Genomic DNA, 17592 nt, shown 5'->3' on the forward strand with positions numbered 1-17592 from the left:
GCTATCAGTAATTACACCCATTTAGAGGCACCAATGGTTATTCTTCTTTCTATCTATTTCTTCAAGTGGATGACCCAACCAATTCATTAGTGAATGGTCTCTATTAGAGTGGAGGCCACTATTTGAGAAAGTGAGTGTGTGTGCATGAAGTGTGAATTTCAGCAATGTTTTTTGCAACAAGGATAATTTAACAACCATTTTATAATGTTTGTGAAATGGGAGTGCTTCCAGCATTGCACCTCTCTTTTCATGAGCGTGCATACAGTCAAACGTCCCATTCATAGATATGAATTCCTCTGCGGGATGATGATTGTGATGACCCTCTAGAACAGCCACCCTTGGTTGCAGCAAGCATCGGCAGTATTAAAAGTTGCACCAGTGAATCACTCAGCGACAAGTGGCACACTGTTTAATTAGGCTGAAAACAAAGTCCTCCGGGAGAATACCTTTCCCATTTTTCTCTTCTTGCTCTTGGACTCATTTGTAGCAAGGTAAATATTCAATGGGCCCCTTCTCGGCCGGAGCGATTAAAGCTTGCTGGAGCGTAGCAGAATAGCATGTTTGGAATTCAAATCTCTTTAGTCAGAATGAAACACAAGTCTGTGACAGTACGTCCCCTTTGAGGGATGCCAAGTGCTTCTTGACATTCTGAATGACTGCAAATGGCTTTCCAAAGTGCATTAGCCGCCACTTAAATACAATGGACTGTATGCTATGAAACAGTCCATTGTTACAGTAACAGCCAGTGCCCTCAGCTACCACTGTTTGGAAGCAGTGCTGGTGGAATCACGCTGTTTTGGACTTAAACTGTTTTTCCCCTGTCTTTCCCTACCTGCAGTTCTCAAAGACCCTTGCACTGAGGTGACCTGCAGCTACGGCAGCACCTGTGTCCAGTCCACTGACGGCTTGTCGGCTAAATGCATGTGCCCGCTGGGCTGCGAGGGCAGACTGGAGCAGACCGTGTGTGGCAGCGATGGAAAAGACTACCGCAACGAGTGTGAGCTGCATCAGTATGCCTGCAAGCACCACAAGAACATCAGGGTGCAACATCAAGGACGATGCGGTAAGATTTTGGACTTTGGCATTTTGTCACATTACACACATGAGCCACCCTCCTTGGGATTGTTCCTCTTTCAAAGCAGTTTTGCACATCCAACAAATGCCCTTTGCCAAGATTTTAATCAACTAAAATTGGTGTAAGATAGGCAGCAGCTACTGGGATTCATGTTTATATTTGATTTCAAAGTGCCACAAGTACAAATGCCAGGTTTTAAACAATGATAGCCACTGAATACATTATCTTCTTGCCATGGCAGCAGTTTTACCATAAATCGACCACAACTGCATAACAGGAAGAACAAACAACTAACTGTTTTTTAGTCTTCTGACTTGGTTCTGCTAACCTATAGTTTCTACGAGTGGTGTAAGGAAAACAAACTCCAGGACTGGGGTTATTTAGGGTAGATTTTAAAAGCAAACTACAAACTACGAGTTTTCCCCTTTACCGTTGGCCAATTATAATATCTACATAGTCATCTTGCATCCTAGCTGTGATACTAGATTAGTTTAGTACGTGAAAAGAAGCGAGTGTTGTGCTGGAGCACCTGACAGTTCCTGGCAGATAAAAACATCACATGCTGGAGCAACCGTTCTACTGGCCCGACCATTTTCCAAGCTCATTGAAATTTGATCCTGGGGACCCATTTTGAAGACGGCATCAAGATGGCCACGAAGTTGCGGAGGATTCTGGAAGAATCCCTCCAGGAGTCCATGACGGCATCCTGGAGATCCTGTGAGACTGTTAGACTCCAGGGGGATTCTTTCGAAGGGTAAAACTTGTGGTTTGTAGTTTGGGTTTTAAATCTATCTTTTGTGGATCTAGTCAATCAACTTTTTCTTACACATTTATTTTTCAACACCCATCCATCCAATTTTCATAACACTGGTCATTAGGATTGTGGATGTGCTGGAGCTTAGGACAGCTGACTGTGGGCGAGAGGTGGAAGACACCCTGTACTGTTAAAAAAAAAAAAATTTGTATGGGGACACATGTCCCCCCCCCCATTGTAAGAAAAATTAGGTCCTTACCAATGTTGTCAGAAATCCTATGATTGTTCTACATGAAAACACATTCACAAACTCAAGTGGCAGTACAACCATGGAAATTATTTAGCCAATCATAGTTAAGTTGAGTTATTGTGAAATTGTCAAAACAGAAAACTATGAAATGAGCTTGAAGATGTCTGTGCAATAAACAAACACACACTGAAAAACATTTTTTTTTTTCCTGTTTTGACGAGCTCCAAACTGATAGTATTTTCTTGATAGGATGGTGTTTCTCTCATGTCGTCACTTTCTTTTCTTCACTTTATCTACTACCTCTGGCTATTATTTCTCCATCACAATCTGCACTTACTTAGAATGTGCTCCCGCTAATTCTCATTTTTCATTCTGTTTTCTTCTTCTTCCTTACAACAGCACTCCTGTAGTGTAAACTGTTGTTCCACTAAGTAGCACTTGTCATTTTCGCACGGCGCGCCATTTTTTTCTCTCCCCCACACATTCTTGTTTTCATCTAGCAATGGTTGTTTACTCCCAAGGCGATCCTTTTTTTCCTCCGCTTTTGTTGTGGTGAGCCAGATGGAGAGAGAGCACAGCAGTTTCTATCTCAGACACAGAGCCTGGTGGTGGGCAACGGGAGATGGATATGCAGGTCTGCAGACAGAAGGTTGGTCACATAAATCCAGCCCGAGTCGGCCCACAGGGAGCGGTGCTTCCCCGATTTATCCGGGCTGCTAGTTTCTACAGCAAACAGGCCATTCTTTTTGTAATTACCCTCCTTGCTCAACTGGAGGAGAGCTGGAATCTTGGAAGCTGTTCTTCTCACTTAATGGGAGGTAATGGTGTTGCTCTCAAGTAATGGTCTGGCTGGCGGTGAGGCGCTGCGTTATGCACAGGCGCCACGTGCAACGCGCTAAAAGACCTGTTTGCTTGTCTACTCAAGCCTCTTTATTGTACAGCGAGAAAACAGTCCTCTGACACTCAGAAGCCAGAGCACTTTGTCCTTGGCATTGTTGCTCTTCGTATCACTGCCACCAAGCATTTGGGAACCAGTTACCCTTTTCTGTCTCAGGGGCTGTTTACACAAGGGAAGAGTATGATAAATTGAATAATTGCTTGATGAAGATGTGAGGAAAATAATATCTTTCCAGATAAACAAACTTTCCCTGGTAGTTTATTTCATCTAATATTGATATAAAATAGTATTTAAAACATTTGAATTAATTAATTGACTGTGGAAAGAACTTTACTGTTGACTGGACTGTTAATTACCTTCTTAGTAAATCAAGGACATTTCCCGCCCCAAAAAACCCATTCCTAGTTTACATAACACTTTACACAATGGTCTAATTTCAAAATCAAATGTCAAAGTGAAAGAAAACACTAATGAAATGCTAATAAATTTTGCATAACCATGGCATCAATGATGGACCGCAGTGCTGTTGTGTGTTTGCTTATAACTTGAACCTGAAATAAACTACATCTATTGCATACATCACATTCTGAACTCACGCTTAAAAAATCTACAAAAATATTAAAAAGTCAGTTTTGAAGAAAAAACTAACCTCACAAGACAGATTGATAAATGTGAATAACTCAAGGGATTTATTCACATTATCAATCTGGGACTGCACTCGGCAGATCCGTTCGGGAAAGGAGGGACTTGCTGTACAATACTTCGAGCCGATTGGACGATGCGGCATCTTTGCACTTTTGTTTTGACCTATCTAGGCAACAGATGAAAATGTCGTCTTCGGTCTGGGGGTCGGGGGGTGGCACACAAACATCTTTACCAGAAAACAATGCACAAAGCGCTTGTCACTGCTCAACATTTAACAAGGAAACGGTGAGTACATTTGCAAGAACATAATTAATTGCAGCGTCCATTCGTCTGTTAGGTTTGTTTGTTTGCACAATATTGTTGTTATGATTTGGTGTGCGTGGGAGAGGGTGGACCTAAATGCGGGGAGTAATGGCAGGGAGACAAGAATGGATAGTTATGTGATGAACTTTATTAAAACAAGTAGAGACAGGTGAGTGAACAAGAAATGGACGTGACGTTACTAGACTGGGCGAGAGTAGACGGGTCGTCAAGACGGGGCAGGGCGAGAGTAGACGGGTCGTCAAGACGGGGCAGGGCGAGAGTAGACGGGTCACTAAGACGTGGCAGTGCAAGAGAAGGCTGGTCATGACCGGACTGGATGAGAGGAGGCTGGTCGCCACGACCAGCATTTTAGGTCACAACCAGAGCTCCACTAGCCATCTGGAATAGAGGGCAGATGCCCGCTGGGTTGGCGTCTTTTGGGTCATAAGTGTTGCTATTTAATTATTGTTCTCTACAATTTAGAAAGAACAGCCCATTAATCAACAGCAGTGCTAGAGCTACATAGTAGCCAGGGGAAGTCCAGTCATGTCTGAATACATTTTCTTAAGAATCTGTCTTCAGAGTACAATGTCAGACTTTTATAGTTAATATTGTATAGTTAATATTAATATTCATCATTTTCACACCGTAGTAAGTACATGATATGGCTGAGAAATCAGTGCTTACCATAGCATACATAGTCATGGAGTCATGAAATACAACACACACATATCCAGAACAATAACAATAATAATAAATTTAATTTGCAATGCTTTTTACATTTCAAAGAAATGTTTTACATTTCAAAGAACATTTCTCAACACATTCATAATATAAGCTGGAACACACCTAAGTAAAAAACACTGTAAAAATTAATATCAAGGTAAATTGTTCTGTGCTATTAATCCCAGAATGCAAAATGGTGTCTGCTCTGATTGGCTATTAGCTAGCAAACGCAAATCAGTGGATGTAGACTATAAGCACATCAATGGCAACAAAAATGGCATTATCTAGCAAATTAAGCTCAGGAGAAAGTTGCATTTTACTTAAACTTGATCCTACTTGTATTATCCATTTCTTGAGCAAGCTTCTGGATATTGTGTAACAAACAATGACTTATAATAAGCAAGTTAAAGTTGTGTGCACACAAATGTGAGCCACACTTTTTTTCTTTCTTTCTTTTTTGTGCCAGTCCAGCCCTGGGGTCTATTTCACAAAGCAGGTTTAGTGAGAACTCTGGGTCAAGAAACCCTGAAATGTGGGAAACTCTGCGTTTTCAGTTTCAGAAAGGGAGGTAACTGAAACCAAGAAAAAGCGGTAACTCTAGCCTGTTTCATAAAAATAAGTCATTTAAGCTCTCGGTCAGTTGCCGTAGTAACATGTTCCATGAACCAAACCTGGTCGGTTGCAGGTTTTTCACAATAAACCTTGAGGTTTTCTCTGTCCCCGCTTCCTTTCAGCCACACAAGTCCGCTGCGGCGAGTCTTTGCGTAAATACGCCTATAGCCTGTAGCGTAAAGTCCACTTTTGTCATAAACATGGCATGTCCTTTTGACAATGACCCTATTGATGAAGGTGCCACATTATTGCACAGGGAATTAAATATTTGTAGTGAGATTGTTATCAGACCGTAAATAGATATGCTTGCATTTCCGGACAGTTATCTTTTTGAGCGGTACCTACCGTTTCACATCACAGTCCATCACCTACACCATACACATCTTAATCCGTCCTTACTTTTGCATCATTACAAGCCGTAGTCATGTGCTCACATCGCAGCATATATTGTGTGTTGCGCTCCCTTTTTTTCTTGTAACCTTTTGAATAATGTTTTTATATTTCATCGTAAGACAAGTCTGGTTCTCCCCCGCAGGATTGCACCTACATAAAATGAACTAATGAGTTACCATTCAACAGGTTTCCCCTGTAATATTGTGATTGCAAAGGACTACATTTAAATGTACACATTGACCCAAGCAGCAACGTTCTCCCACGCTGCCTTCCTCTATGTGGAGCCGCACACCAGGTGATACAACTCTTGCGTTGATAGAACTACCTCAAATCAGCTGTCCTGGAACCGAAAACGCTGAGATTCCTATCTCAGTTAATGTCAACTCACTGTTCAGGGTTAGTCTCGGCGTTTGTTGAACATGCTTTGTGAAATGGACCCCTGGTCACAACCACAAGTTGTTTGACCACAACAAGTCTAAGCCATGTGTTTCTTGAGATATCACTATTGACAATGGATGATTAACACAGCATTTTAGGTCATTTTTGCAGATCCATGACAACGTTGTCATGTGTACAGATGTTTGTTTGTTTGTTTGTTCTTTAGTGTAAATCAAAGTAAACTATGCTCTGCTCTTAGTCATTGCATTTACTTTTCCTGTCTAAGGCTTTCATGGATGATACAACTGCATGCCCCTGGCTGCGTTTTAATGTCACACTGCAACATAAATCCTTTGTCTTGCCTCATTCTAAAAATGTGTCGAGCAGGATAAAGCCCGGAGTCTTGTTTCGATGCGTAACAACGTCCTCTTGCTCATCCACAAACCAATCCCATTATGATCCAGGGCTGATAAGGCCAAACAGGATAGCCAGCAAAGAAGGAGCAGCAATGGGGAGCGAATCAAAATGACTGCCTCTTTATCTCACTCCTTGTCTCCTTTACGATCAAGAGCTCACTCGGAGGTGCTCTCAGTTGCTAGGCTAAGGGTAATATAATATAATATGTGTAGAGCAGCAGTAAAGGAAGAGTTTTCTTCCATTCTCCACTTTCCTAGGCTCATTTCTACTCTTCTCATCTAACAGAGATCTGCGTTTCAGTTGGTATATTAAAGTGGCCTCTCACCTTCACCCATGGATTATGTAATTCCCATGTTGGAAGCGCCTGATCCTTAGTTATATTTTCAACTTGATTTTCTTCCATTGCCACTGTATTGCAGATGACTCGACAGAAAGATCAAATGATGAGAGCTTTTGTAGTGCCACAACCGAAGCAGACTTTTCATTTCACAAATCTAGAGCGTGTATTGAAGCAAATCGATGTACTAATCCTAATTTCACAGATGAAGAAATATGACGATGACATACAGCGATGTCTATGTAAAATGTCAAATAATAGAGATGGTATTAGTGTCTGTAATAATTGGTTGTACTAGGTAGCAGCATTTATCACAACCTGTTCTTTTTTGCCACGCCTCCTCACCTTTTGTGGAATTTGCAATATATGACATCTTCACTGAAAATACTGTATCTTCTTCTTGCCATGTTGCACCAGTCCATTAACGTTCGGGTACTTGTGTGTATCTCCATAGACCCTTGCAAAGACAATGAGAACAGTCTCAACACAATGTGCCGGGTCGAGGCCCTCACCCACCAGCCGCTCGTCTTCGGCTTGCCCGAGTCGTGCCCCCCGGCAAGCGAGCCGTTATGCGCCAGTGACGGTGAAACCTACCCAAGCGAGTGTGCCATGAGAGCAACAGGCCTGCAGAAAGGCATCAAACTCAGGAAGATTCACGGCGGACGATGCAGAGGGCTGGGTAAGCTCCCACTTAACCTTGCACACTTTCTCTTCCTCCAATCCAATCCAAGACGCCGTTCCCCTTCGCAACTATGTCATGCACACAGCCATTCACAGATCTATTTCTGCTAAATATTTGACGGGGTAGCAATAAGACCTCACCCCAATCCAACCCCTCTCAGTGGTATAGAGATAAATGGTTCTGAGGCCTTCGGGTCAGTACCATCCAAACAGTAGCCTCCTCCAGCCAGATAAGAGCCTTCAGGCTGACTATCACCGTAAGTAGGACAGGAGGAGGAAGCCATCGTTAACAAATAGCTGTCAGCTTGTACTGTTTGCCTGATAGCCCTCTGAAGAAGACCAGTTTCCCCGCTGTGTTTTCATCAGAGCCAAGCACAGGAACAGCGGTGTAGGTTTAGCACAGCGGCGTGGACAGACTGTAATGCGTGTTGAACATCAGAAACAAGAACAGACAATGAGTCTCCTTTTTAGTGTTGTCAGTGTCAGAAGCTGAGAAACGCGTTGAGACTGCAAACTGAACTTTGCAACATGATCACCGATAATTTAGTAGGAAATGGATTGTTTTCTTGTTGACTTTGTTCATCTAACAGTGTTCACTGAAAGAAGCTCAACAGCAAAAGGTCTAAGTATACTACTAACTTGTGCCTCATTTTTCATCCTTTCTGCTATGGCAATTTCAAATTAAAGAACAATTCAATTTGAAAAGCCAAACCATGAAATCATATCCCTTAGCAAATTACAAGTTGGTCACTAATCAAAATGACCATTTCGACATGCTATTATTGCACATCCTTGTAGCTCTCTCACTCTAATTGAGCAGCAATGTAATTAAGTGTGGCATGACATGCTTTTAAAGAAAGCGGGGAAAGGAATTGGATTGCTGTACAAATTTTATCCACCGATCAGCAATGAAATAATTTTGAGGCCTTGTGTGCGCTGTGAGAACAGAGGCCTCAAATTGGATTTTCTCACTTCACCACTAAATTTGCAATTTAACACAACCAGTTAATCTTTTTCTTCATTTTCCAAGATAATTTCTGCTTAGTGAGTCGAAAAGTAATGAGTATAGAAAAGTTTAGATTTTAACTTGGCCGTAAAATTTTATTCTTGAGTTGAGAATATTATGAAACTTTTTTGGGGTGATGGTGCAGGGGTTAAAGTTTGACATTAAGCTTTACATGACATCATTTGAGTATCAGTTTCAACAAGACTACAATCACTTTACCTATAAAAGTTGTATGTATACAAATAAATAAATGAAATATAAAAATTATCCATCCATCCATATTCTGAAACGCTTATTCTTCACAACGGTTGTGGGGGTACTGGAGCCCATCCTAGCTGGCTGCAGGCAGTACGCGGGGCACACCTTGAACTGGTGGCCAGCCAATCCAGGAATATAAAAATCATTGGCAATGAATAGTTTTACTTTCACAATAGAATGCTAAAAAATAGTGTCATGTAAAAAAACAACAACAAAAACTGTATTTTTTATTAAAAGGATTTACAAGTACTGATTTCTTCAATTTACCAACACATGTATTCAAGTATTTTTTTTTTACTTACTCTAAGGTAATAAATATGTACTTTTAGTACGCAACTTTCCATAGAACGTAATTTGTTAATTGTCGATCAAATACCAATAACTCAATCAACAACAGACAAATATCATGCACACCAAAAAAAAACAAGTGTAGCTCCTACTGGCCATTCTTCAAACTTTTTATTATTGTTTCTAAATGTTTTTCAATGAACCAATCTGTTTCAATATTGACTGTTTTTGTCTTTTGAGTATTTTTCTAATCTAATTATTTTGAGAGCTAATTTAATGAAAAAAAAAAAACACATTTGAACATATTACAAATATTATAATCCAGATAGGGGGTGTTATACATTTTCGTGGCACCGAGGGGTTGATAAAAATAAATACATCGATCAATCAATCAATCAATATATGAATAGAATCACCGTTTTATAGCGCATTTCATATACAACACAAAGAGATTTAAAAGCAAAGTAAATAATATTTTTTTAAAAAGCTTATTAAAATTACTTACAGACCGTACAGATTTTCAAAAACATGATTTAAAAAAAATCTTAATCATAGGTTTGGGAAAAGAGTGTAGTTTTTAAAGCATTTACTTTTTTGGTATGTCTTGAATCTTCATTCATTGATATTATTAATAAAGGGTTATCGGGGGAGGGCATTACACATAGGTATAGAGGAAAACCGCTTTCTAAGGGTGAATTTGAATGGTGGGAGGGAGACATATTATACACGGTTACATGTTATTCACAGGATTTTACGTTAAAGCTTCTGCACACAATAAATTTCTACTGCGTAGCATTGCTAGCTTTTAAACGCGTATGCATTTGGACTGACTATGAATAAAAATATCTGGTCACAGCCAATCATCCCTGGATTGCCATTTCCTTGTTGCAGAAGACTGTAAGGAGGAGTGTCGTTTCAACGCCGTGTGTCTGCTAGAGCAGCTGACTGCTCAATGCTCGTGCGATCCCATCGAGTGTGATGGGACCTACAAGCCTGTCTGCGGCAAGGACGGCCACACGTACACCAACGACTGCATGCGCCGCAAGGCCGAGTGCCTGGGCAAGACCCTCATACCCGTCAAGCATGCGGGACCCTGTGGTGAGTGGACCGAAGGTTGGAGGACGGGGTGTCCTTTTTCCCCACTTCCCTCCTTTTTCCGTTTTATTGTCCAAAAGTGTAGTAACAAATGTCTCAAATGGATCAATGGTGCTCTTTGAAAGGGGAGGGGCAACTTAAGCCTGTGCCTTCACTTCACTTGTTCATCTTTGAAGCTCATCCTTCCATCTCCAACAACACATGCATGTTTCATTCACCCACCTCCGCCTCAATTTGTCTTTGTCTTGTTGTCTTGCGTGTTGTCTAAAAGAAAAGCTGTTCTTTCTTGTTACAGTGCGTCAGTCAGTCTGTCTGTCTGTCTGTCCATGTTGGCTGTGTCTTCCTAGCTCTCTGGCTGCAGGTGGAAAGTGGGGTCACCCAATGGGCGACCTCATCAGATGGATGCTGGGGGGTGAAGCCTTCCCCTTTGCTCCGAGCGGATCGAACCGGAGGGGTCTTGTACCACTGCTCTACTTCATGTCTCTTTGTTTCACACTTACTGCACTGATATGATCCATGAGGTTGGAGAAGTCTGCCTGTTCTATGTTATATTCCCTACATACGCACGCAAGTCTTCCTTTTTGTTCTGCATGCTGTAGTGCATGCCAGCCCCTAAATTCAGTCATACCCTAAATAAGCTTTTTCCACATTTTTCGAAATATTGATTAAAAACCTTTGCAGCTTCAGTCCTTTGAATATGAAAGCCCATCGCGGTTGATTTCACTGCTGCATGCCTTTTTTGTATGGAAGAATCCTCTTACTTTCAAGTAAATTCTCTTTTCATTCCAAAGAGATACAACTCGAGTGCAACACATAATTTAATAAAACTGAGCTTAGTTGTGGATAAAATAGTAGGAAAAAAAGAGTTGCCGAAATATTTTAGGGGATTTTCTTTATTAATTTTTAGTTAAGAGCTGTTGTCATTTTCCAAAACAGTTTGAAGGGTACTATTATAGTACGTAAGTAAGTATGCTGCTCTGGAAATGCTAAAAGTTGACATGAAAATAGCATAATTTCCAATACAATTTTGATAAAGGCACTGCATTTTTAGTCAAAAAGTCAAACTACAATTTAAACTGTAGCTATTGCCACATAAGGTTACTTTTCAATTGCTATGGTTCTGTATAAGTAAGGTGACCATATTTTGATTTACAAAAAAAAAGACACTTGGCCCGGCCTCGGAGTACTAAAATTTTACTCAAAGTTTACGCAAAGATGCCATACATTATAACTATTTTAAAGTATGCCTCCTCGGTATGGGTAGAAAAAAAAATAGAACTCCCTTTCCTTGGCAAATGCCCAAAGAGGGGGGGTATCGAACCTGTACTGCGACCACATTTCCGATTTGGGAGTGCAGAGTGCTACCAGTGAGCTAGAATTCTGGGCCGCTGACACAGCTCAGCACCTTATTTGAATTTGTGACATCACAAATGGCGGTGAAATGCCAGCAAACAGTTTGCTCATAGCTGTACTTACTCCCACTGCTTGCCTTCTATTCTGGCTCCTCTCCCCCCACTTGTGTTCAAATCACATATGTTGTAGGTTAATTACTCCAGTAAGAACACGGTGCACACAACCTCCCATTTGTGACGCAAATGCATGTTGGAGCGGAATGTCTGATGAACCCATTAAGATGGACATACTTCCCGTTTGGCGTTAGAGTAGAGCTGAATCTCAAAGTTGATTCCCTGTTGTCGGCCTTAGAAGGCGGCGTCCTTCATTATCATGACTTGTCCGCCTGTGCTTTGCATAAATTAAACAGTCGGAATGGCAGTGGCAACACTGATGTGTTTTGTTTTGTGCCTTCCAACTCCACCCACATTTTCGTGTTGTTATACTACTTCCCTCTCAATATCTCCTCTTCCCGAGCGCATCATGCAGAATAGTTTGTGTGTGCGCGCTTGTGTTTTAATGCATTCTTATTGAAATTTGCATATTATTCAAAACACAGCACCACAATCGTCAAAGCTTGATTTCATTTTTTAATTAAACATCAAAAGAGAAAAGCTTTGGAGCCCACTGAGACAGTGGTGTGCACAGTTGCACACAATATACATATGCACTTTTTTTTTCAGTGTTGGTAGAACTGAGAGCAGATTAGGTTAGTCACTGTCTTTAAAAACACGGTAGAGCTTAGCAGCCTTGGAAAAAACTCAAGCTCCTTGTGTGTGTGTGTGTGTGCCATCTATCCATAACCCAGAGCTCTGGCAACATGACGCGGTGTGAGGTTTCCTCTGTGATGCTTGCACCTTGACAGTTCAGCAGCTGTGTCAGAAAATGTCAGCCTGGTGCGCAAACACAATCAGTGCCTCCAGGCTTTACTTTCATGTCTAAGGGGTAGCATTTCATTTTGTTTGGCATGCATACATGGTGATATCTGCATTTGCGTTTGGTGGTGGATGCGTCAGTCAGTGGTGTTGTCAGTCACTCCATTCAAAATCAATACACATTTTCATGTAATTTCATTAGTTATTGAAAACATTGTTTACAAAATGTTTCATACAGCATTTATTGTTAAATAATGTCTAAACCTTTGCTAATAAAATATCGTCAACATGATTCAGAAGGATTGTCCTAAACTGTTATGAAATATGATGACATCCACCACACACGTTCATGGTGCGCCGAATCTATCTGCCTGCACCTCGAACAAATCCACCAAAATCATGTTACACCAGCTGTGCCACAAGTTAGGCCTGGTTTTACAGAATTTAAAATATCATCTACTTTTTGTCACCAAATTGGAGATGTGCCAGGCGGTTGCGGCAGCTCAGTGCGCCGAAACGCCTAGGGAGATGTAGTGCACCTACCAAATTCACAAACACGCTAAACTATATTTGCCTCAGCATGAAAATGAAACTGGGCCCGTTTTTAAGCTGAGCGTAGTCCACTTCCTGCTATCAAATTGCCAGTTTGCAGTTGTTTTTGCAGTTGTTTCCGCCTGGAACACTCATCCAGGCTCAACAACGTAGACTAGACTTGCCCTGGCACCAAAATGAGGTTGTGCTTGTTTTTATGCCTAGGGCATGTCCGCCTGTCTACGAAAATAGAGCCCATGATGTTAAAAACAGAAATGTGTTGAAACCAATGTATCGTTAATTCAATATCAAAATGCTCACCTTTCTATATGATACACATTAATTTTAGCAAATTGTCATTAAGCTTCATACAATTCAGGAACATGTTCAAAACTATTGTTTGCATTGTAAACAGTAAAAATAAATATATAAACTTAATTCTTATATAGTCCTTTCCATTATGCTAATAAAAGTCCCCTGAAACATGGAATGGTTTGAGAAAGAAATACATTGTGTACCTTTTTGGTTTAAAGGATGATTTAGTTTACACCAGTGCTTCTCAATTATTTTTTGTCACCACGGAGGAAGAATCAACCATGCGCTACTGCCACCTACAGTAGTGGATGTGAAATTTCACTTTTTTTCAAGTAAGGCTCCCCAAAAAAAGTTCACTGAGTCCTCACATGCCCACCCTGGCATCACCCCAAGGGTCCCTCTATTTGCGAAGGACTGGTTTACACTAATGTTAAGTAGTAACACATTCATGCTCATTTTAGATTAATTTGTCGAAAAATTTACTTAACTTTCTTTTTAGCAGATTTTATTCTTGAAGCCCACATAAATTTTACATCCCTTCCAGCAATCTCTTTAAAGAACCACATTTCCCAGAGTCTTAAAATATTGACTTGTTGGAAAATTTGTTCTCCAACATATGTGACATTTTGTTACTACTTTGCTTTCATCTTCTTCAATCGCTATCATGATTTGTCATGTTGAAATGATTACGTTCTATGTTAAGCTTTTGCCACAATGCAATTCAATAATACACAGAGCCAAGTACAATCGATTAAAGCATCCCAACCACAAAACCTCCATCCCCATTTGTCTCATTAGAAGGGCAGACATATCTATTGTGGTTAATTTATGGATAACGGATTGTAAATCCTCCCAGATGGCATTGTTGGTTATTTCCCTGTGCGGAACACAAAGATGAATTTTAGTCTGCAGTCGTACATTGATGTTTTTCCCCCCTCCTACCCTTACGATGTCAGCACAGCTTGGTTCGAGAAAGTAGACAATGATGGATTGTGACAATTGTTCAGCTGTTCTTAGATGGCCAATTACTATTCGAGAGATGTTCTGGGGAAACTTTTTTTTCTTCCTCCCTTTGTACATCACCATGTCAAAGGGGTAGGAAATTTCTGATAGAGTTTTGTTAAATTTGATTTAAATCTCAGCTTGCAAAATTTGAATACGTTTTTGAAAATATAAAATTCCAGTCTTATGGGTTTTTTTATGGCAATTGTAGATATTATTTGATTGGTTTTATTTCATTCAACAACTGCAATATATATGAAACCAATTTTCTAACCTACAGCTTTGATAATTTTATTTTCACAATTCCCAAATCATACCTCTTCGATTTGATTCCCTTGGATACACCTTGGATAACTTTCAATCTGGGTTAGACGTGCTAACCACTATTCCATCGGGCTGACATGGAGTATGTTACATACTGCAATACATCTTATGTATTGCAATGAATTTCTGAATAATTCATGAAGGGACCATAAAAGGTTACCGTATTTGAATTGGTTAAAGTTCATGGATGAGTTCACATTTGTTAGCAAGATTTCTCTTGTATGCAATCTTTGTCACATGCCAAATATGTTTTGCCTTACAGATTGTTTAATAATGGTTCATCAACATTAGTTTTCAACATCAGCTCGTTAATATGGAAGATGACAAGTGTCTCAATTTGGCAGGAAAGACTCAGTAAGTGGGCCACATCCCGGTAGTGCACTGGGCATTAACAATCAAAATGACTCAGTGGGTCCCCGACGTGTCGTTGTACCTGTGTGCAATGTACTCTGCCTAATGTGCTTTTTTTGGCTCTTGTCTGTACCGCCCGCAGCTTGGTGGAAGGATATTTGGATCTGCAGCATGTCACTGTGTGTCAAAGACATGCCTTCATTGCCATTTAGAGCTGCCACTGCCTCCTATGACAGAGTAAAAAAATGAAACTATTCCAAACTTAATATATATATAAAAAAAAAACATTCAAAAATAATTAGGGCTTGAACTGATTAGAATTTAAAGGGGGGGGGGGGGGGGGGGGTTGAAAAATAACTCTTTTTATGGTGTTAGTTTAAAAAAAAAAAGCTAAAGCTTTTCTACCTCGGGGGTTCTTCTTAAGCACGGCTGACTGACGTGGTTTATACTTGGCTTTAGTTGCACAAGTCTTTTCTCCAAAATTTCTAACTTGTTCTTCGTTACAATGTATATTACTATTTATTAATGATTTTGTTGTTGAAAAACACATGCTCATGTCACTGCTAAGTACAGTCACCTTTATTTTCTCAATATTTACTTTCATTGGGATGTTGGAATGTTTTAGGTGTAGCCGTCCACCATTGTTCATAGAATATGCATATTGGGAAGATTGTCATCTTTTATACGGACTTTCACAATTCGTGGTCTGGCCCAGTCCTGTAGGGCGGCCACTTTTGTTTGAAACATAATACTGCACTAATCTTTTTGGCCAATTTTCTTTTTCCCCAAATTCCTTTGGGCATATTTGTCATGACATAAAAAGACAGTTTGTATCACACACAAATTACACAATTACTCAAGCATTAAACTGGTACTAAAGCTAATCATTTTTGAAAAGCAAAGTCAAAGTATTTGTCCAGCATTGATTTGACCTTATCCTATGAGTTTCATCACAAACCCACAGATATCCACAATCTAACCCAAATTCTGTATTTTACTATTGTTTTTCAAGAATCACATGAAATCGATCCCAAAATGTACTAATAAAATTTTCCATGCAATTTTGACATCTTAAGCTGTCATGCATTGCTAACGCTATACTACAGCCTCTCTTTTAAATCATGACTTGTGTTCATTTGTAACCAAGAGTCATCCCTTGAGCATTGGACTCCCAATAAGTTGCTGAACTTTGAGCGCGTACGTCAGCCTGAGTGCTGTTTTTCCTAATCAAGTTAATTTGAAGAAGTGCGGTGGGAGGCAGATTGACAGCAGACAGACTGCCAGTCCACTTAACTTGGGCTTCGGGCGATCCTCCGCAAGCAGAAATTGTCGAGATGATTTGGGTCAGCAGGGTGTCAAAAGTGACGTGAGGTTGCTGCGTGCCGCTGGGATGTGATGAAATCAAGCAAAGAAGCCACACATTTGCAAATTTGGTTTAATTTGATTGCACTTTTACTCTTTGCTTCTCTGAACACTCTCTCTTGACTTTGGTTGGCAGTATAATTAATGACATCAATTTATATATATATATATATATATATATATATATATATATAAAAAAAAATGTGATTCATTATAAGCCTTAACAGCTGAAAAGAAAAATGGTTAAAGTGGGCGATGTTCTTGGAAGTACAGAATCATATGAGAAGCTTTGCTATTTCCTGGTCACTTGATTCTAGGCAGAATCCATAAGGTTAAATCAAAACTGCACCATTGGCCAATCAAAAAATGTACTCGGTATTACAGTACACTTGGTCTTAGAGGCACCCTTGCTCCTCATAAGTATTCAGGAGTCAACAGACAGCCCACAGGGTATGTCTTCTCCTTTATGTTAATAGAGCCTTTTCCTTCACTGATATCACACTCGAATGTCTTTTAATGCAAAAGGGGACGAGGGATTTTGATCAAAGGCTGGCAAGTTTAAAAAAAAAAAACAGACAAGGTGCTGCTTAGTGTGGATTGGCTGCATCCCACTGGAACGCTGGCTTGTAATGGGCTTGTAAGGTATTTCTCTCAGCCAGTTGGCCGCTGCAAGCGTCACCTGAAATGTGCCAATTCCACGGACTGCATAAAACCAACCGGAACTGTTTGGAATTGCACCTGGGCCCTCAGGGTTGAGGTTGGACTCCAATTACCTATGCATGAATTGAGCAGCACTTACCTAAATATTCCCCCAGCAATTTGGCAACATGTTACAGGAGTTTAATGGGACTGCACTATCCCCACTTGCCTGGTTTGCATGTTTTAGAACTTGGATAGTAGGGTTGCCAATTTATAATTCTTTTGGACTTACTGTGGAATTTCCCAAGTGCTGTTCCAAGGTCAGCTTTAACTGTACAGGAAATTTATGCTGGAACAGTTGAACAAGTGTACAAATTAGTTAAGAGCTAAAACTAAAATGATGAAATTATTCAGCCAGTGATTACGCATGTAAAAGTTATATTACTGTAAATTTGATGATTGATCATGAGCCTGCAAGGGGAAATTTAGTGTCTGCATCTTATTTTTCTATGTACGTTTAAACGTATTATTTTTTACCTCCATCGCAGTAAGTTTCACCTTGTTCAGTATTCAAAAGTTATTTTTTAACTATACAACCTAGCTAGCATTTGAGTTCTGAAGTTCCACTGTAATCCATTCTGGAGCCTTGCCATTCAGTGGTTGCCAGACCGAGATTCAAACTGAC

At 40.2% G+C, this 17592-nt stretch overlaps 1 protein-coding gene across 6 annotated transcripts in view; it reads left to right on the plus strand.

The window, feature by feature from the left end:
• The window catches only part of agrn (agrin), a 257946-nt gene that overhangs the window by 146033 nt on the left and 94321 nt on the right, over window positions 1-17592 (plus strand). For all 6 annotated transcript variants that reach the window (XM_077578600.1, XM_077578608.1, XM_077578613.1 and 3 more), the window contains 3 exons: window positions 839-1063; window positions 7243-7467; window positions 9913-10119. In XM_077578600.1, the coding sequence (XP_077434726.1) occupies window positions 839-1063; window positions 7243-7467; window positions 9913-10119 (657 nt within the window). The remainder of the gene's footprint in view (window positions 1-838; window positions 1064-7242; window positions 7468-9912; window positions 10120-17592) is intronic.

Source organism: Vanacampus margaritifer, chromosome 1 (assembly GCF_051991255.1).
Source record: "Vanacampus margaritifer isolate UIUO_Vmar chromosome 1, RoL_Vmar_1.0, whole genome shotgun sequence".
NCBI classification, from domain to species: domain Eukaryota; kingdom Metazoa; phylum Chordata; class Actinopteri; order Syngnathiformes; family Syngnathidae; genus Vanacampus; species Vanacampus margaritifer.